Raw genomic sequence first — 20,778 nt, 5'->3', positions numbered from 1 at the left:
AGAGGGAGCAGATTTAATTTAAGGACTCTAATGAGGTAATTGAACTTTTTTGTGGAAAAACCATATCAGAAACAAATTATTATTCAAAGCTTATATTTCTTGTCTTAAAACATCTTTAATAAACAGTAATAAAATAACCATAAGTCATACCACACAGTATTAAATGAGTTGATACAATCAATGAAGATGTTTGTCAAAAGGTTTGATAAAAAAATTTTATTCAAAAAATGAAGCCGCCTTAAGCCAATTTCTGGTGTCTGTGTGCAGCTGTGTTAATTTAACTCTTGATACTGCTAGAAATAGTGTGTATTTATCAAAACAATATTTAAATAATTGTACTATGAAGGCTGATGATGTAGTTTCACCAATTATCTCACGAGGATAACACAAAAATCTACAACTCAGCAAAAAGTCAAATTTATTCATACAGAAACAAGCACTGTGTGCTTCAGAATACATAGAAACATACAAAAGCCAGAGTGTGTACACATTAGACATGTAACAAAACATTGTGACACAAAAACATCACAATCTCGATTCCACATTTGAGTAATTTTAGAATTTGACACCAAAAAATAGAAAATTCATTAATTTTCTACACAAATGTAAAATGTAAAGATGTAAAATCATAATGCGTTCAATGATTTGCACTTGAAAAATCCATTGTAATTCAAAGTACTTTGCATTTAAAAGGCTGAAATTGATGCAAACGTATCTTTGGCTGTCAAAACAATCAGTTGAGTAAATGATGAAACTGCAGCCCGAGTAAGAAAAACATTTTAAGTAGTTCTTCACTTCAACAAATGGCAGTAGTACAATTTGGGGCTGAAACATCAGAATTTAAATATTAGAAAGAGGTCACAGGTTTCAGGTTTTTTTGCATTCAAATTAACCGTGTTAATAAATATTAGATGTACAAACATGGAGAATGAGTGGTTACATTTTTAGTGAGTGACATTTTGTGACATTTAGTCAACACATACCACAGACTGAAATCAACAATTACCACAGATGACTGAAATGTCACCTTAAAAAAAGGCATGCACAGCAAAGGCTCCATATTTCAGATTATGTAAAAAAATAGAACTGAAAATAAGGAAAAATAGGCTTATTTGATATTTCTCATGCAGCATTAGAGAAACGCTACCCTTACTTGGGTAACTGCAGGTTTAAAATTTGCTACAGTGCAAGTTTATGAACTATAACTCAGTTAAGGGTAAGGTGATGAGTGGCTGTAAAAGCAATGGCAACCAAAAAGAAGGCAATCAAATAATGCACACCAACACCATTCACACCAGATATAACAAATGATCCATAACATCTGGATGTTTAAATACATTAAGAACATGCTTTGGGTAAGATACAGGTTACAGATGCTAGAAAATAAAGATATCACAACTAGACGCTATTAAACCTCTATTTATCAGCACTTATGATGATTTAGCTACAAACTGGTTTAGTTTATCCCTGCTTTAAGTGTGTAGGTGACCTGTGATACCAAGGAAATGTTTCTATATTTAAAGATAAGTGGAAGTGAAAAGTCCATTTGTATGGACCATTTTTAAAAGTCTTAAGAGCAGTGGACGGTCAGAGCAGTCTCTCTTTTAGGCTACCCTGTAAGCAGTCATGCGGGTGTAGTTTTTGCGGTGACTCCTAGCCGCCCAAAGGAACAAAGCAGCTGCCATCATCTGCAGAGGGAAGGAAATGAGGGCGAGGTAGAGGGACCAGCCCAGTGAGCCCTCCACCCCTTCAGGCGGTGTGGAATATTGGTGGAGCAGGTCCACCCCGGCCAGGAAGCAGCAGACAGAGCCCAGAGAACACAGACCTGATGAGCAGAGCAGAGATGTAAATGACGAACGCCGCTACAACGCACATGTGAAACAATACAGAGTTTGTGAAGGTGTAAAGACAGTAGAATGACTAGACTGGATGAATTTATGTGGTTTATGTGGTCCAACCAGAAACCACCACAGCTTAATAAAATCTAAACTACAGGTCGTCTTATGACAAGTGGACACAAGAAAGGTTTAGAGTGTCCTTGGAGCTCATTTAGTATTTACCACAAGCAGAGTTTCATATGGCAGAGACACCCATTTTCTGAAATAAAGACAGCCCCCACTAACATCAAAACAAATGACTTTCATTAACATTCAGGTGAAACAAACAGAGGCATTACATACATAACGCAGCAACGTATTTAATGAGTGAGGTGATTCTTTAGATCATCATTTAATAACTGAATTGATCACGCTTTGAGATGCGTAAGGATATGTCTGATTCAGCTCAGCAGGTGACAATAACTGACAGATTATATCGTGTTTGCTTTGCAGTAATTAATCAGCAGCATGTCGTGATGTTAGGTGCAAAGAAAAATCTTTTTTTTTTATAAGTTGGGGAAAGTAAAAGTGAGCAGCTCAGTGAGGTGGAGACGTGTTCGGAAAAACTCACCTCACAAGCAGCCAAGTGCAAGAAGCACTGCTGGTCTAAACGCCGAAAAACAGTTCTGAGTTAAAACAGCGCAGGGGGCTGTGATGGTGGGGATGTGATATTTAAGGTACAGGTGGGACAATGAAATACAATCCAGGATGTCCAGTTGAAGTTACCAGATTTACGGGTTTATAGACTTATCAGACACCAAAACACCACACAACAGTTTGTAATACTCACAGCCAGGACTTTACAAATCTGGAGAGTTATCACAGCAGCAAATATTTTATCTTTCATTGCAACAATTGCGAAGTAAAGAGCAGAAACACGGCACTTATGTTACAGCTGGAATGTGCACTTGCATGTATGTGATTAGCCAACACAGCACCTTGCCAGATGACGTCATGTTGCGTTGCAGCCTGGTTCAATTTCAAATTGCCCTGTGTTGTGTTGCTGTGTTTCTTCACACAGAGCTAATGTCAGTCTGAATGTAATAACACCAGACAATACGTTGTACAAACTGCTTCTTTTCAAGCATAACCCGGCACTTGGGGACAAAAGATACCGGCAGCTGATGATATGCATACAGGGCACAAAATTAGCATAAGCCATCAGACAAAAGCTGGTAACATAGGCAAGTGGCTGGTAGATTTGCTTCACTCACCAGCCAAAAAAACAATAAGAATCTATTGAGTGGCTGGTAAAATCTGAACATTCACTCGCCATTTGGCCGGTGGATAAAAAAGTTAATTTTGCATCCTGCATGCGTACAAACACGTGCACTAGTTGTTTTCTATGTGAGCTCACACACCGGCGTCATCATGGTCAATGAGTCAAGATACCCGACTGTTCTTTTTTCTCAGCATCAGTGCAGGTCATCGCTCCCAAAAAGTCTGAAACTTAAAGACATTCGCTCCCCTGATCCAACATCCCGGTGACATCAACATATCTTAACTACTTCTACTCTCTGTACAGTCCATCCAGTGTGTGCTACTGCTGTTGAATGACGTGTGTCAAATAACGCAACGCCATGCAGTGTTTGCTAGCCGGTGAACTTGATAGATTCTGCATCAAATTAAAGTAAGTAAGTGAGTAAGTGAGTAAGTAAGTAAACTTTATTTATAAAGCGCCTTTCAAAACCAGAGTTACAAGGTGCTGTACAATGCAAACAATAAAGTTAGTTAAAAGATAATTACTGATTGGTTGTATCCATATTTTAATGTCAGCACTGTTCGGTAATGTGTTGTTGGCATTTATTTGAAATGGCTGAACTCATCATGTAAAGGGGAGACTGTATGTTTTGGGACGGTGCTGCTTAAGTCTCACCGACCTGTTGCAGGTGACACTTAGGTGATTGCTGCTTGCCAACATCCCTCAACTCTTGCCTAAATTTGTCACAGTTGTGCCTCCTTATTCTACAGTCTATAGTTAGAACAGAGGGGGTATACGTGTATTTGTCTCACCTGCGAGAAGATGGAGCACTCCTACAACCAATGTCGGGGTGAAGCTGCGGCACAGGCAGGCGCAGACCCCAATGAGGCCACTGAGGAACACCAAGGCCAGTGACACCAAGGGCAGGAGAAACTGGCACCTCCACAAGTCTGAACAAAGACACAATAATAACAGAAAAAGTTTGAAACCTTAACACATAAAGAAACATTATCTAATTCTAAGTTTTGAATACATCAGTATGTCTGTGCCTAAAAGTCTTTCGCCACTTGGTGTGTACAGCAGAAAAGAATAAAGTGATAAATGCTGTCAAAAAAAGTTCACTAAGAACATTATTCCTTAAAGAGGACACTGTCGTGTTGGCTTCCAAGCTTGATGCAAACAAGTGAGAAAATGCAAGCATGTTCAAAGTAAATCAGCATACTATTTCAACACAGAATCAACTCATTCACAAAGAAGGAAACATTTGTTTATTTTTAAAGCCGAGAGTCACAGATTTGTCTCAGGAGGCTTTGAGACCGGACTCACATGTTCTCAGCAGATCTTCTTCGCTGTTATGGTTTCCGGGTTGTTTGTACTTTGGATTGAACTGCTGAGGAAGAGTGAAGCTCACACACTGCGTCTCCATCTTGGGATCTAAAGTCAGAGTTGAAAAGAACAAAGTCAAATGAAGAATAAAGATAATAAAGATCTGTTATCTGAAATATAGTGATAATCAACAGAATATTATGCACCAGGGATTCTGTGGCACAAAAAACTGGAATAAATGGTCACTATAGAGTGAAAGTAGCTGATAGCAGAAACACTGAAGTTTACAATGATATTGACAAGAGAGTGGAATTAATTTACCGGGTTATCCAAAAACAGACTTTCACATCTGATTATTTTATCTATACATTATGTTTCTACATCACCTGACACATCAATATTGCAATAAAACATTAATATATACTTTTGATTAAAGGTTTGATCTATTTGGAGTAAGATAAAAACAAAAGTTAGAAACATTTTTCCACACTGTTTATATTCATCATATTATGTTTGATCTTGTGTTTCATTGAAACTAGACAAAGTTTACATCACTTTTTATTGCTGTCAGTCTGCCACATTACATTAAATAGAATGTAATGTAATTGTAATGTAAATTGGTGTCTGCAGCACTGTAGCTGTATATATGCAACATTCTGAGCAGGAATTCATACCTGGCTCTTTGAACCAGTGTGACCGGCTGGGCAACAGGATGCACCTCCACCAAAGACCCAGCGTGCCGTTCAAGCGGAACATGTTTTCGCTGTACGTCTTCTCATCAAACTCCCCACTGATGAACTCTTCTTTGACCACGGTGATGTTGATCCCCTCAAGTGTGACTGATGGATTGCTGTACTGGTACCAGTGCTGGGTTCCCACAGCCACAGAGAGGTACACGGTGGCCAACAGGCTCAGCACAGAGCCAATGACAAGAGCTGTGGCGTAGCGATTATCTACCATGGTCTATATGAAGACAGCTCAATTTGAGCTTCTGTCTACGAGGAGAACCAGCTCTCTGATGAAAAACACAAGAACAGTTTGACTTTCACTGCTCCTGTGTGATGAATCCTGGACTGTTTGTTTAAAATATATACTTCCGCTTGGTGTTTCGGTACCACGGCATGTCTGTAAAATAGTGTCAGATTATGCCAGCATTTCAATCTATTCAATCATACAGCTTCTGTGCTGCATTTTGAACGATGTTATCCCATACAGAGGGGCATTCAAAACCTGCAGAGGAGAATCAAAGATACACAGAGGTTAAAGGAGAGGCTCACAATTTTTCAAGTGTGTCTTAAAACAACAGTCAGATGCCCAAATGAACACTGGTGGAGGTTTTCCTTTCTGTTGTCATTCCTCCTGTTCATAGTGGCTGTTAAAAGACCCCTTTCAAATGTGTTTTTAATGTAAGTGATGGAGGCCAAAATCCACAATGTGTCCACACAATCATTTTTCTGTAAAAATACATTTAAAAGTTGATCTGAAGCTTATATGAGGCTTCAGCAGTCTGAGTTAGTTAGTTGGTCATATCAAGTGGGTATCTGCCACATTTACAGTCTTTTAGCATCAAATTCCCTCTTTTTGTTTCCTCGGACAGTGTTTCCCTGTTGAGCTGCGGAAGTATAGTAACAATAAGAGGGACTTCTCTCACTCTTCTAATAGCCAGTGTGATCAAGAGTTACAGCAAGAAAACCCTATTTCAATGCTCATCTGGGCACCTGACTATTGTTTACCAACTCAGCTGGTAAGCAACAAATGACAATAGTTAGATGCTGTTTGCTAGAAAGGAATGTAAATAATACAGCCTTCGTTAGCATCCCACTAAGCTAAGCTAGCTAGTTAAACACGCTAATCATAGCTGTATAGTTAGTTAACATACTATACTTTAACCTTTTAATTGTCATATTAATCCGCATGCTATAGCATTTATTTAGATTTTTTTTTACCTCATAACTGAACAAAACATCCCATTAACAGCGTGTTTTCTTCTCCGTGTTAAATTTCCAGCAGCCAGGCCAACGCCTCTTCTTCTACGTTTTTTGTCAATTGTCTTCTTCTTTTTGTTTTTAACGGCGCTTGGAAACCAGTGTATTTGGTGCATTACCGCCACCCTATGCTTCAAAGTATGTGTGCACCACAGATCCAAGAATAATTCTGCCGCACAGAAGTTACCACATTATTGTGTGATCGCCTCTCGCTTTTTATTATTCCGCCACTTCTTCTTATTACACATTCTGTACGTTTTTTGGACCGTTTCAACTGCTTCATACTTTGTGCTAGAAAAGCCATTCAAATGTCAAACTGTGCAGCTCATTCAGCAGATGTGTGCTATTACTTTTCTATTTTCTACATGTTCCGATTTTATATTCATTTTTAAAACATCAAAATCTATAATGGCAGTCTATGGGATGAATAATCCAACTGAGTTGGAATCTTTGTCACTTTGAAACTCAACTTCTCGGACATCCTACAGACCCCATTCAAATTTTAAACCGTTCACAAAACTTTGAATATTCAAAGTTGTATTCTGTGTTGTGATACCTTTTGTACTTTTGGAGAACTTTAAGTCCAAAGTAAAGGGTTTTTACAGCAGTTTTCAGATCTCACCAGTGTGTGACATCATCAGGCACAGTTTTTTTACACCTCACAAAAAAAAATCCTTAACATGTCTCACTCCCTCAGTTTTAACTCCTCAAGCATATACCATACCTTAAAATGTTGCCATAATCCTCTTCTCTCTCAAAATGTAAATATATTTCCCATAAGAGTTATAGTTTTTGATATCAAAAGTTTAATTGATAGAGAGAGCACAATCTCGCTCTCATTGACTGCAATACAATCTGCAGGCTCTCACTCTCCCATTTCTTAAATGTACACATTCTCTCTTCTTTCAGACACTTTGTTCACATATCTTACATTCTCATGATAAGATAATCCTGCTGCCACTATTCATGTAAAAATCTCTGGGCTACAAGCTCGACCCAGTATACTTGTCTCTGCTGAAGATGACCTCCTATTTTCTAGACCTATCTTCATTTATAAATGTTGTTTGACCTCAGTGTCCCACTGCTCCTGGAGTTGTTACATCTGTTTCTTCACTCATAATGAAGTTATTAAGTTTTCCAGTTTACTGAATGTCTTAAGTGTATTTCTGCTATCTATTGTCAATGAAAATATTTAGTTAATGTTTGTTAAAAATGTTTTTAAAAGTTTATAGTCACAGGACTAATGAAGTAGAAAAGCTTTCCTGTCTTCTGCCTTTTCTTTTTTATTTTTATTAATGAATATTAGCTGAGAATCTGGGATAATTAAGCAATAAATGGAGTGTTTGTCTTCAGTAAAGATACAAACAGAGACCACATGTGGGCATTACAGTACACACAACACTAAGAAAACGACTTAACTTTTACTATCGTCACCAAGACACAATATAGGATTAAAATAACACATCCTTGATATTCTGCACCTGTTCTATAACAAATGAAATATGACTTTATCAAGATAAATTATGGTATGGTGATACACACATCTGGCCAGCGTCTGTCATACAAAGAGAGAGGGAATAATTGAAGTATTATCAAATAATTTTTTTTTATTTTTCAATTAAAAAAGCATATGCTTTATAATCATTAAATCAGACAGATTCAGAGTGTATGAACATTAATGAAGGCGACAGTCCCACGATATATTTAGTATTTCCCTGATGTGTTTTTCACACAAAAAATAAAACATTCTTTCAAATCATACAGGCTGCTGTGTTTTGGCAGTGCTTCAATTGGCAAAATCTGTCATACATCGATCTCTAACAGCAAGTGGTGATTTGATATTTATATATCAACGAGTAGTGCAAATTGTGCAGCAGCGAGTTCCCTTATCATCACAACAGATCCACTCTACTGAACATTCTGCTGTGCTGCTTGAAGTCGGACTGGACTACTTCATTCAGGATGGGGGTGACCGTAAACTCCACAGTACACGGCCCGGAGCTGCAGGGAGCTCCTTCCAGCTCCAACACTGTCACATTGTTGGGTGCAGCGGTGCTGAGGATGTTGGCAGGAACAAAAAGCGTCACCTGAGGGCCTCGAGTAGGCCAGTAACGTCCCAGATTGAAGCCGTTAATCCAAACCTGCCCCTAAAGTATAAATTTACAAATGCAGATTAGGGGGTTTTCAATGATCTTAAGTAATAAATCTTTTATGAAATGACCAAACCGCAACCAAAACATGAAGCAAAAGACAAAACATAAAAGATGAAACCAGGGACTCAGCTAAATGTAGCTGCCATAAAATTAAAAGTGTAAAACTTTCACTGACGAGATGTGACCAACTCCATGCTGGAGAATATGTTGCCTAAATGATACATAGCATGAATTTTATCAGCACATTATCCACATTTAGAGTATGGCTGCAGCTAAAGAGTTTTCTTTCATTATCAGTTTATCTGTCAATTCTTTTTTTTTAATTAATTAACAGTTGAGCTTGACTAAGTTGCTGTCTGCAAATTGCAATGCGTTCCTGGTCCTTAATTGAGGTTTATTGCGCAGCACAGCTCTATGTCATTTCCAGTAGATTTTAGGTAGTGATGGACCATGAAGATGTACAAGAAGTCAACTATGACCTCCACCTGGTGGTCATTTTATAGTGAAAATGTGCCAATTTTATGCAGACGTTTATTAATTTCATTTAAAATATCTTATGCTCTGTACATAATGTATGTGAAATTTCTGTGTAATAGTTTTCTCATAGTGGTTGCATTTTTGTGGTTACACAATAAGTTGTTTGTTGCAATTTAATATCAGCTATAGTTTATGGTATCCTAATTCCTTAAGCGAATGGGATAGAAAAAAGGGACATTTAGGATACAAGGGCAGAGATCGGTGGTTCCCTAGATGATTAAAAGGATAGGAAACCATAAAAAATGTACTGTATCTGCTGCACCAAATTATGTTTATTTTTTCAGATTTCCCTGTAATCTTTTGCCCTTTCCTGTGAATTACCATATAATTTTACCTCAAAGAATTACTCATATAAAAGAAGGGGAAAAAAGTCACTCTTTGGTTGAACTGATCACAGCTGATAAACAAATGTAACCTGTGACTAGAAGTCACAAGCAAACATTACTTTGTTTTAAAAGGTCGCAATCCAAAAAGGTTAGGAAACTGAGGTATAGATAATGGGTGGATGGACTAAAAGCAATATTTACATTCTGAAAAGTCAGGATCGCATGTCTAATATGACTTTATCTGACTTTTCTACACACAGGACAGTGTGTTTTGGCACTTGTGTGCTCCTTTACAGATTTTAGACCTGAGACAGCAACTTAAATTAAGAGATTATTATTATTTTTGTTTGATGTAGATTATGTGCGAGCTGAATGCCTGGATTGATTGTCATTTAAGACGCCAATGCTTGGCACTTTTACATAACTGACAATCTACTGATTAGGTTTTTCTTGCGACATAAATGTCCCATATGAGTGACTTGCCTTCCTCCATTTGGGCAGTATTATGTAGGTGTCCTGAGGGAGATCTGGAATGCCGTCAGGAATGTCGAAGCTGCCCCTGTAGAAGGCCGGAGGTGAGAGAGCTGCAGGCTGAGGTGGGTCTGTTGGAGCGGACTTTGTTTCCCCGAGTAAGCCCTGGCTGACTGCTTCATCGATCCTGAGACTGTACATGGTCCAGCCGTTGAGCGTATCTTTCCCCAAAGTCAGATTGGACACCAAACCCTGTGCAAAGAAAACAGAGGTGGGAGCTCAAACCGAGTGAACAGCAAGTTAGCAAGTAACAAACTATTTTTCATAAATTTGAATTCATAGCGATATCCCAGCTCATCATGAAGGATCAGGGACTTATACTTCACAGAAAAATATAAAATCATCATGTTTTTAAGTTTTTTCAACCTGCATTTGAACACCAATAAAGAATAGTTACCCAGTCACCTGTATTTTAAAAAGGACAGACAGTAACTTTTAAATTTAGCTAATAAAAAACCTTGAAGTCATTGATGCCTCTTCCATAGTTGATTCGGCCCATATTCTCCACCAGCAAGTCCAGCTGACTGCCAGCTTTCCCAGTCACATTGACGGTTATGACTTTGTCCCTCTCAAGAACCCCTACAGCCACCTTGAAAAGAAATAAGCATGGTCATATGGGAATACTTTCAATTCATTTCAGAAATAATCAGAGTTTACTGATTGATGCAAAAAATGGGATAAAAAAAACGAGGGCCAGTTATCATTTTTAAATGTAAAATTTTGATATATTAATTGATTGATACGCTTTAGTACCGATAACAAAATGAAATGCTTTTCTCAAATGTTAAATATTGTCTAAACACAAGTAGCGTTCCAAGTGTGAATAAATTTGTCTAAAATTAGTTCATACAGACATATTTTGAGGTTTAATTTCAAACCCACTTTTCACTGATTTAGTGATGAGCAATGACACAATCTGTGACATCACAGTGCGTGGACTTGACTGTGATATCCGTTAAGACACAGTCAGATCTAAAATGGCAGACTCACCCCGTCCACTGACACATACGCTCTATCGTGGACCCCATTCAGAGGGGACGACAACGGAGTTGGTGTGCTGCAGTTTACAGGCAGCTTAGTCCTGTAGAGCACATAACCAAATGCCTGCAGGGGAGAGGGAAAAAGAGATGCTTTTTAAACAAATAAATACATATCAATTACAGTTATCATTTCATCATTACAGAAAAAAAATCAAAAGATACCTGGTTGAGTTCAATGAAAGTCTGAGGATACATGCTTTTGACAGGACCAGAGTAGGAAAGTTCTTCTAAGGCATCTGATACTGTCTGGAGCTGCAGTGGCAGAGAGTTGCATTTTAGTATTTATTTTTCTAATGTTTTAAATATTCAGACAATAATCCTGTCATCACCAGGTTGTAATACACAATGTGTAATTCTTAGATCAAGTGCTACAAAGTAAAGACTTATTATGTTAGATTATTAGACTATTAGACTATTATTAGAATAGAGAAGGAGATGGAAACACAACTGTGCACCTACCTTCTTCATTGTAACAGCACCGTATGCATACTTTGGAGTTGTTGGTGGTATCGGTCCCTCTGGTATTTTACGGTACTATTGTGGGAAGATACATTAGTTATTATTATTATTATTTTCTGTAAAAGCTTAAAGCTTCATAATTTCCCTATTTAAAGTGACTTCAGCATCACTTGTTTTAACTATAGCCCAAACTAACATTAGTGTTAGCTTGTTGGGCTTTACTATTATTAGTTGCTGAATTTGCAGAACTGAAATGCTTCCTACAACACAGCGGATGGACTTCAGGAGATTTTTTACAAAGAGACTCAAAACAATTGACTGCAGGACGCCCCTGCTTGCATGCGTACCATTTTGATCACCTCTCGGATAGTAAAGTATTTCTCTGTGAGGTCTCCTGCTTCTGTAAGCGGAGCATCGTAGTCGTAGCTCGTGGGCTGCGGGCCGTATGGTGTATTGGCACCTGAGTGTATCACAAGACAATCAGAAGGAGAGTGCTTTCCTCAGATGATTATTTTGGCAATGAGACAGACACACGTGGCATAGCTGGGAGTCGCTGTTAGTGAATTTGTCAGCTCATCAAACCAGTTTATCAAAGTGCTCTCACCATTCCAGTATCCAAAGTTTGTTCCTCCTATGAACATGTACCTGTGAAGAGAGGATGATAAATTAAATAGTTTAATAACCACATGGACTCCTTACCTCTTGAACATTTTCTCTCTTCAAAGTCATGTTTTTTTTTTGCAAATGTATGTAACTGTAACTAGATATTTTGTTGACTGGAAACCACTAGAACAGTGTTACTCATTGCATGAATCGCAAGCCTCATGCAGCTCACTAAGCTTTAACTGACAGCTTGCATCGCGGCTAATTATTATGATAATATAGCCAATACATATGATTCACAATGATTGCAACAACAAACTACAAATATAACATGAGGAAAGTCAAGGAAACACATGAGGCTCATCCCAGTATAAAGGTCAGCCTGTTTTCAATTCAGATTGTATTGGCTGCATTATATATTTTATGTCGTGGGATGACAAATTAGTAGGCAGATTTTGGTGTTTTGTGATAGATGTGGCTTTCCTGCTGACTGTGTCCTGCCAGTGTGGCTCCCATGAAAGAATTAGTAAAGACCACTGCCCTAGAATGTAAAAAAAAAGTGTACCTAGTCTTATGGTAAATCTGAACATTTGCTGGGACAGTGTATATGTGTACATATACAATATATTCATGTCTATTAGGCTGTTTACACTTGGTTTTAAAATGCGTTTCAGTGATCTGAACACAAGTGGACAGCCGAGACACATCGCTGTTCAAACCTGTGTCTATCATGTGTCTCCAAAGTGTCCAGCAGACCATTTGTGTTCAGATTTCATTACTGCCTACATCCGCTAGTAGGTCAAAGGGCCCCACGCACACAGCTATTACTCCAGTCTGTTGCCAGACAAGCGCCAGATTTGTTTCGTATGGGCTAGCTAAAAAAACAAACTTGTTTCAAGAACTAATATACATGTACGGGATATTCCAACTGTTGAGATTGTCAGGACAAAGTCATTTGGTGTTGGCACACTGTAAAATCAACAATCACTATGTCCTATACTGACGACATATTTTCCAGTTATGTCTTTTTCGGGGACGCATCAGGACACATTAGCATTTACACTACAAAATATATGTGGTCAAATGCGTCCCAGACCACCTCAACATATGGTTTGGATGAGATCACAATGCATCTTGGTCGTTTACACTTGTATTTAGTGCTGTCCACTTGTGATCCAATCGCCCGAGACACAAGGGTCTATGTCTGGCTGCATCAGTGTGTCTAAACCTCTCCAAGAAATCAGTGGACTCACAGGTTGACATTTGCTCCCAGGACCAGCATCTCGTTGAGGGTTTTGGCCACTATTGCGGACGACACGACAGAGTGACGTGAGCCCCAGTGGTCCAGCCAGCCAGTGTAGAATTCAGAGTTCACCTGTTAATACAGAAAGAAACCCGATGAGCGTCTGAGAGTAAATGTGGTTTTAAAATTAGAGTGCAAACTGTATTGAGGGAAATGCTTGCCAAAGGTCCTTGAGGTTCAGCGTGTCTCTGTGCAGCAAAGGCAGCGGTTACATTTGCACCTAGAGGAACAAAAAAAACCACAAGATAAGCACATATGACACCTGACTAATTAAGGATGTGAAAATGAGTCATTATAGAGAAACCCAAGAGTAACAGTCTTCAGCCATGCTAGCAGCTCTGTGAGGCTGATGTTTAGCAGGTATTAAGTTTACAATGTTCACCATCTTAGTTTAGCATGTTAGCAAGCTAACCTTTACTAATTAGCACTAAAAACAAAGTAGGCTGAGATGATGGGAATGTCGTTTCTTAGTTTTTGCAGGTATGTAGTCATAATCCAAAGTATTGGACAAATTGAAATTTTGACCTGATGACGGCACTAAATGAAAAGTCAAGTGACCTTTCGTCTAGCTTGGTCTGGAGACCATGAACGTCTGTGTCAAATTCCACTACCACCCATCGGAAAAGTTGTTGAGATGTTTCAGTAACAACCACAAATGTCAGCCTACATGTCACTAGAAGCAAAGTCAGAGGGTCACCAAGGTCATTAGGATTCATCCTGTGGGGACCATGAATGTCTGTACAAAACATCATGGTAACCCATCCAATAGTTTTTGAGTTTTTTCAGTCTGAACTAAAGTGGTGATGAGAAGCTAACAAGAAACAGACAACTTGAAACACAAAATACAACAAGTAATTGATATCATCTCAAGCAAGAATTTACAATTCAACCTTAATTTAGGACATACAACACATAACCAAACCTTTACTTAACTAAAACACTGATTATTAAAACCATTAACCTGACATAAACGTTTTTTTTCTTTACATTTCCCTCCCATTTGAAGTTTAAGTGATGGTGAACTATTTTCAGTAAATTTAACAACATCAACTACACATCTGACACCTACCTGGCCCAAAGTCAACAGTGGCATAGAGACCTTGTATGGAGCCACATTTGAGGTACTGAAGCCCAGCACCATCTGTGGTGAAGAGCACCACCTCTTCGCCCAGGTGAGAGCGGAACAGTTTGGTCAGGTGACGCATGTAGTTGTAATCACAGGTGAAGTAGCTGCCGTATTCATTCTCCACCTACCGAACGCAGACGTGTGAGGAGAGAGATGTTAATTCAGTACCAAATCTTCTGCAGTGGTCGTAGAAACTTAACACTCACTTGTACAGTGATGATGGGTCCACCGTTCTGATACAGATAAGGCTTCATCATTGGGAGTAACTTTCCCATCCACTTATCTACTTCTGCAATGTAATCTGAAAAACACAAATTATAGTGTTGTACAGTCAAAATTTGGACACAACTACTCATTCAAGGGTTTTTCTTTACTTTTTTTTTTTTTTTTTTACTATTTTCTATATTGTAGAATAATACTGGAGACATCAAAACTATGAAATAACGTGGAATTATGCAGTATACAAAAAAGTGTTAAACAAACCAAAATATGTATCATATTTTAGATTCCTCAAAGTAGCCACTTTTTGCTTTGATGACAGCTTTGCACACTACTGACAATATCTTAATGAGCTTCATGAAGTAGTCACATGGAATGGATTTCAATTAACAAATGTGCCTTGTCAAAAGTTAATTGATGGAATTTCTAGTCTCCTTAATGAGCTTGAGACCATCAGTTGTGTTGTGCCAAGGTAGTGTTGGTATAAAGCAGATAGCCCTATTCGACTGCTGTAGTAATCAATATTATGGCAAGAACCGCTTGACTCAGTAAAGAGAAACAACACTCAATCATTACTTTAAGACATGAAAGTCAGTCAATTCAGAAAATTTCAACAACCTTTTTGTTTACTACACAATTGAACATGCGTTATTTTACAATTTTGATGTCTTCAGTATTGCTCTAAAATGTAGAGATAGTAAAAATAAAGTAAAACATCTGAATGAGTAGGTGTGTCCAAACTTTTGACTGGTACTGTACAACTGCAGCATGTAATCTATATCTCCTCATCACTCATCCTGTTCATCTTTGATTCTCACCTGGATCCGTCGACCGCAGCACGATGTCTTTCTTGTTGAGAAGCCAGGCAGGCAGCCCACCCTGGTTGACAGAATTACACAATAGCATACAGTACTACATTAAACCGAACCACGTACTGTTTAAATTAAGCTGAATTTAAAGTGATACTACTTTCTTTTCAGTATCAAACATCCACTATACATCTGAAAGGTGGCTGTAAATGTTTGTATTCTTGTCCATCACAAACAGTGGTTTGTTGTCATCTTGCATAAATGTCAGCTGCAATGGATTCCAGAGAGAAGTTTCTATACTGGATTACAAAAAATGGAAACATACATGTATAGAAATGTCTCAAACCACTCCTGCAGCAAAATCCTCGTTACAAACATATTTTCTACACAGCTTTGAGGCAAGTGACAGCATGACATGGAAGCAGTGTTTTTTGCCATATTTTAGCAAAAAAAGAAACAAACTATTACTGTTTGGAGCATAAAGATAAACAGCAGAGAGCTGGATTGTGCCATTTTATAACTGATACCAATTAAAGCTGTAATTCCTTACAGATGAGCAAAGTACAAACATTTACAGCCACCATCACTTTAACCATGACTCACATGATTCATAGTTTACTCAACAGTAAACTTGTGACTATTAGTTTTGGTCAGTGGACCAAAATGACTGAGATAGAATTATTTTTTCCTTAAAAGGAAAAAGCTGTTATTGTCAACAAATCTCATATTCAGAGCCAATCCAACAATGAACTGATCCTACTTGTGTGCGTATCCGAAGCCTGATAGATCTTATATCTATCTGATATCTATCTGACATCTATCTATATATCTATTCCTCTGTGCTTTCACTGTTGTCCAAAAAGCATTCCTGTGCATGCACAGTGGCGTCTGCCTTACATGGAACAACTCTCTGGAGGCTGAAAACATGATTGCTGTTATTAGTTTTTGGAGCCGTTTCTAAACAAACTACCGTGCCTGTACTCTTCATGGTGAAGCATCATGTCAACAAGCGCAGCGATGTGGCTCATTGACGTCTCTTTAATAGTTTTTGGACAACAACGCAGGTCTACGGCACAGAGAAATAAGTTATATCAGACTTTGGATACACACACAATATTTGTAAGTAGGATCAATTCATCGTTGGTGTGATTCTGCACATGACATTTGTTGACATAAAGAAAAATATATAGAAAATCGCCAGCAACATCCTTTAAGTTATACAAGTCATCCTTCTGTTTAAAAAGTGTGAGACTATTACAAAACACTGAAGAGACAGTGGTATGTTTGATGAAGCTTCTGTTAACATAATACATCATTTTTTATATCATCAAACACTGATATGGATTGATATCCAAGAGCAGCATAATATATTTTCTATAAAGAAAAGGCAAATGCATTTCTGTTATATTGTACGCTAAGAGTTAAAAATGTAGTAGTAGATCAGTATTTCCTAACTGTCTCTGAATACACACAAGCACAATGTGAATAAATGTAGCTTCTCTCACCATGTCCCACTCTGCACATATGTAGGGTCCCGGCCGAAGGATGACCAGTAAACCAACATCCTGAGCCAGTTTAAGGAAATACTCCAAATCCCTGTCTCCACTGAAATTGTACAGGCCTGGAGACTCCTCGTGGTAGTTCCAGGGAATGTACCTGTGAAATGACCAAAGTGTCAGTATCATCCAAACACATCCAACACCTGGGTTATTTTATGTAGGCTCTTATATCTTGTGGTTGGCCTATTTAGACAAGAATGCCATCATCCTTGAATGCAATTACAAGTCTTATTAACAGACATTGAATTAAAAAAAACTCTTAACTGTGAAGACACCAAAGTATCCTGCAAACTGTTCTGTTGATCACATGTAAGTTCATGAATTTTAACCTGATGAGAACAGTTGAATATAGGACATAGAACTGTGTTTATTCTTCAAACTTTAGTAAACTCATGAAAGAGCAAAACAACAACAACAAGGTTCTACTAACATTCATGAAATCATTTTTTTTCATCTTCATCTATAGATTATCTTCTCTATTAATGACTAATTGTTTAGTCCATAGAACATCATAAAATAGAAAAAATGTGAATCACAATTTCGCAGAGCCAAAGGTGATGAACAGTCCAAAACCCCCAAAAACATAAAATAAATTAAATAACATAAAATTGAGGAAACTAGCAAATCCTCATATTTGAGCATTTTTGCTTCATAAAAAGACAATCAACTGTCAAATGATTAGGTGATTATGTTTCTATCCAATAATTAATCGATTAATTAACTTATTGTTTCAGCTCTGCTCAAAAAAGAACACAGTTCCATCAGTACGTTCAAAATCAAATTAAAAAATCTGCTAAAATCTACTCATTCTGTAACCACTGACTGTGAATTTCATCTCATGGTCTTCTCATGAACGCAAATAATCTTGCTTTTAATTTGCCAAGCTTACATCATTAATTTCTAGTTGACATAGTGAGTATATGTGATGTGCTATTTTGTGTAGCTTTGTATTTTGTATTATGAGTCCTGTGTGTTTTTTGCTTTGCACTGTTTGTAATTGTGCTATACATGGTCCCAATAAATACATAAGTAAATAAATAAATAAGTTTATATTGAAAGCATTTCAAACATGACACAGTCCCAACAACTGGCTGCGGCTGAAACAGCAAACCTAAGCAAAGCACGTGAGGTAAACCTACGTCTGAATGGCGTTCAGCCCCGCCATGTGCATCTTGAGCAGACGATCCTTCCAGTAGACTCTGGGGATTCTGCTGTAATGGATGCTTCCTGATATGTAACGAAACTGTTCCCCATCTTTACGAAAGCAGTCGTTCTGGTAATCCACACTGAATGAAGGAGGTGCACCGAGCTGCAGGTCAACACAACACAAACTGTTACAACACAATTTGACTCACACCTGCATTTATTAGTGTTGTGGTGATTGTCACAGCCCGGTTCTAGACTGTGGCAAAAAAGGGAAGTCACACAGGTATTCAATAATACAAAAGTACATTTATTTAACACAAAGTACTATCAAAAAGCAACACAGGAGTGTGTGCAGGTGAGAAGAGAGGATCTGAACTGACTTCATACATGGGGCACACCAGGCTGAGGTGTGTCCCATCCTGCTAATCAATGTGCTCAGGAACCTGCCCCTTCATGCTGCAGTTGTTGCCTTCATTAAACCCTTTAAAAAGTCAGAGTTACTTACTGAATGTGCACACAGCAGCAGCAGGAGGAGGCTTCCAGCTCTGAGCAGAGACATGATGAGTCTTCACTGTTCCTTTTTCCAGTGCAAAACTAAATTTAAGTACCTTTTCATGCAGCATTTAGCTGCACACAGCCAGCTACAGTACTTACTTCTCTGCTTACAGTATGGTAAAAACAAAAGAAAAGGAACCGAAAAGCAACAGCAGGAGTGTGTGTGGGTGAGAAGAGAGGATCTGAACTGACTTCATATATGGAGCACACCAGGCTGAGGTGTTTTCCTATCCTGCTAATCAATGTGCTCAGGAACCTGCCCCTTCAAACAAAGAACACAGCAGCAACAAGGAGTACAAAGCAGAGGGGCCGTCACAGTGATCCTCATATGTAGAGAAATATTGTGTTTTGTTATTTGGTTGAAGGTTCATCTTTTTACAGCGCAGCTGACATCTCAGCTGACTTCAGGATGTGTCATTCAGACATGGAAACCTTGACTGTCTACTCAGGATTGTGAATATTGCTTTCAATGTGAGATAATGTACCTACCAACCATTTTAACAACATTGTTTTTAAAAAGTGGAAAGTGTTTTTAACCTTAACCAGGTAAATACAAGTTGCTTTTTGTCATCTCACAGGTGATTTATTCTGTCATTCCAACTTCTCATGACTTTGTCAATCAATTTGTTCGTAATGACTTCATATCATTCATCATTTTCTGTTTCTGTTTTAATTGGTGCTTTTTAAAAATACCAATGTATTGGGGTCCCAGTCAAAAGCACCCAATTCCACCTGTGCAGTTTTAATAGATGGAACTATTTATTGAGTTCATGTTTGCCATGGGTCCTAATTTAAAGTATCACACACTATCAAGTGGGTAGCATCATGGATGTATAAAGAGGGGCACTCTGTCAGTCATTTTGAAGGCTTTGTGGAAAGATTGTACTCAGGATAAAAGCTGAAATTTATATTAAAGAAAAGAATATATTTTGCAAATTAACTGTAACTTGCCTAAAATAATAATATTCTGTTTTTTCAGGTGACATTAATTACATAACTAATAATGTTTTGAGAAGAAATAAGTTAACATTTTGCTATGATGGTTGTTTCTTACTGTAGTTTATTTGACACCAGTCCTCAGTCCTTGTATATTAAATATGTTGGTCAGATGAAGGTTAAAAGACCTGATCGGTATTTTAAACCATGTAGATTACAATTATGTGCACATATATACTGAAAAGTGTGAATTCAAGATGAAAAACAAGCCTGTTTTTGTTTTATGGAACTGACAATAAATGAAAATATTGGCCTCAAGTGTTTACAAATATGTAAACAACCCATCATAAATAACTAATAGTTTGTGTACAGTTTGGTTCTGTGTATTCGAAGACCTGACAGTTAATTTGACCAGGTCCCAAAGGTGTTGCATTATGGTGGCAAAGCTTTTATAAAACCAGATGTAACTTCTCTGTTTTTAATGTCTGCGAAATGCTGCAGTTGTTGCCTTCATTAAACCCTTTAAAAAGTCAGAGTTACTTACTGAATGTGCACACAGCAGCAGCAGGAGGAGGCTTCCAGCTCTGAGCAGAGACATGATGAGTCTTCACTGTTCCTTTTTCCAGTGCAAAACTAAATTTAAGTAGCTTGTCATGCAGCATTTAGCTACACACAGCCAGCTACAGTACTTACTTCCCTGATTACACTGCCGTGTTTTGAATGTGCGGCTGGTATCATGGGTTGCGGAAGTAAAAAATCATGTGATGCCATATTTTAATAGTGTAAGAACGTTTTTAAATCAGAAGGTGGCAGCACTGCGCAGTTTATTCATGAGGCTTCATGTAGAATAATGTGTAAGAGCTTTATATCTAACAATGTTACAAGACAAATAACCAACAGGGAGTATTAGAGATCAAATGAAATAATCACAAAATATAAGCAGATATGCAACTGTACAATGTAAAAAGATACATAACACAGAAATTAAGAGAGAAAAATGAATAAATATATCTCAAAAATCAATAAGCAATATTGCAAACTAACTTAAATCATCTAACAATGTTGTCCACAATGTTTGTAAGAGAGT

General features: G+C 37.9%; 2 protein-coding genes across 4 annotated transcripts; both read right to left on the bottom strand.

Moving 5' to 3' along the window:
- Positions 1-401: 401 nt before the first annotated feature.
- Positions 402-6,456, bottom strand: cldnd1b (claudin domain containing 1b). 2 transcript variants are annotated; one of them, XM_042400244.1, is made up of 5 exons: positions 6,351-6,456; positions 5,079-5,634; positions 4,405-4,512; positions 3,891-4,028; positions 402-1,825 (listed from the first exon to the last, which is right to left on the bottom strand). In XM_042400244.1, exons 2-5 carry the CDS (start codon positions 5,362-5,364, stop codon positions 1,605-1,607), a joined length of 753 nt encoding a protein of 250 aa, XP_042256178.1. In that variant the 5' UTR covers positions 5,365-5,634; positions 6,351-6,456; the 3' UTR covers positions 402-1,604. The 2 variants fall into 2 exon arrangements, with proteins under 2 accessions (XP_042256178.1, XP_042256187.1); XM_042400253.1 differs by having other exon boundaries at positions 5,079-5,419; positions 6,351-6,453.
- A 1,520-nt stretch (positions 6,457-7,976) lies between these two features.
- Positions 7,977-20,437, bottom strand: glb1 (galactosidase, beta 1). 2 transcript variants are annotated; one of them, XM_042399789.1, is made up of 16 exons: positions 20,236-20,437; positions 18,194-18,363; positions 17,001-17,151; positions 15,505-15,565; positions 14,674-14,768; positions 14,411-14,591; positions 13,503-13,561; positions 13,292-13,413; positions 12,040-12,080; positions 11,783-11,895; positions 11,436-11,510; positions 11,139-11,228; positions 10,927-11,040; positions 10,394-10,525; positions 9,889-10,128; positions 7,977-8,536 (listed from the first exon to the last, which is right to left on the bottom strand). In XM_042399789.1, the coding sequence occupies exons 1-16, from the start codon at positions 20,287-20,289 to the stop codon at positions 8,282-8,284; spliced, it is 1,953 nt and encodes a 650-aa protein (XP_042255723.1). In that variant the 5' UTR covers positions 20,290-20,437; the 3' UTR covers positions 7,977-8,281. The 2 variants fall into 2 exon arrangements, with proteins under 2 accessions (XP_042255723.1, XP_042255714.1); XM_042399780.1 differs by lacking the exon at positions 20,236-20,437 and adding an exon at positions 18,706-19,096.
- Between the last annotated feature and the right edge of the window lie 341 nt (positions 20,438-20,778).

This window comes from Thunnus maccoyii, chromosome 2 (genome assembly GCF_910596095.1).
Source record: "Thunnus maccoyii chromosome 2, fThuMac1.1, whole genome shotgun sequence".
NCBI lineage: Eukaryota > Metazoa > Chordata > Actinopteri > Scombriformes > Scombridae > Thunnus > Thunnus maccoyii.
The sequence above is the reverse complement of the archived record's forward strand: the minus strand, read 5'-3'. Positions and strand labels throughout refer to the sequence as shown.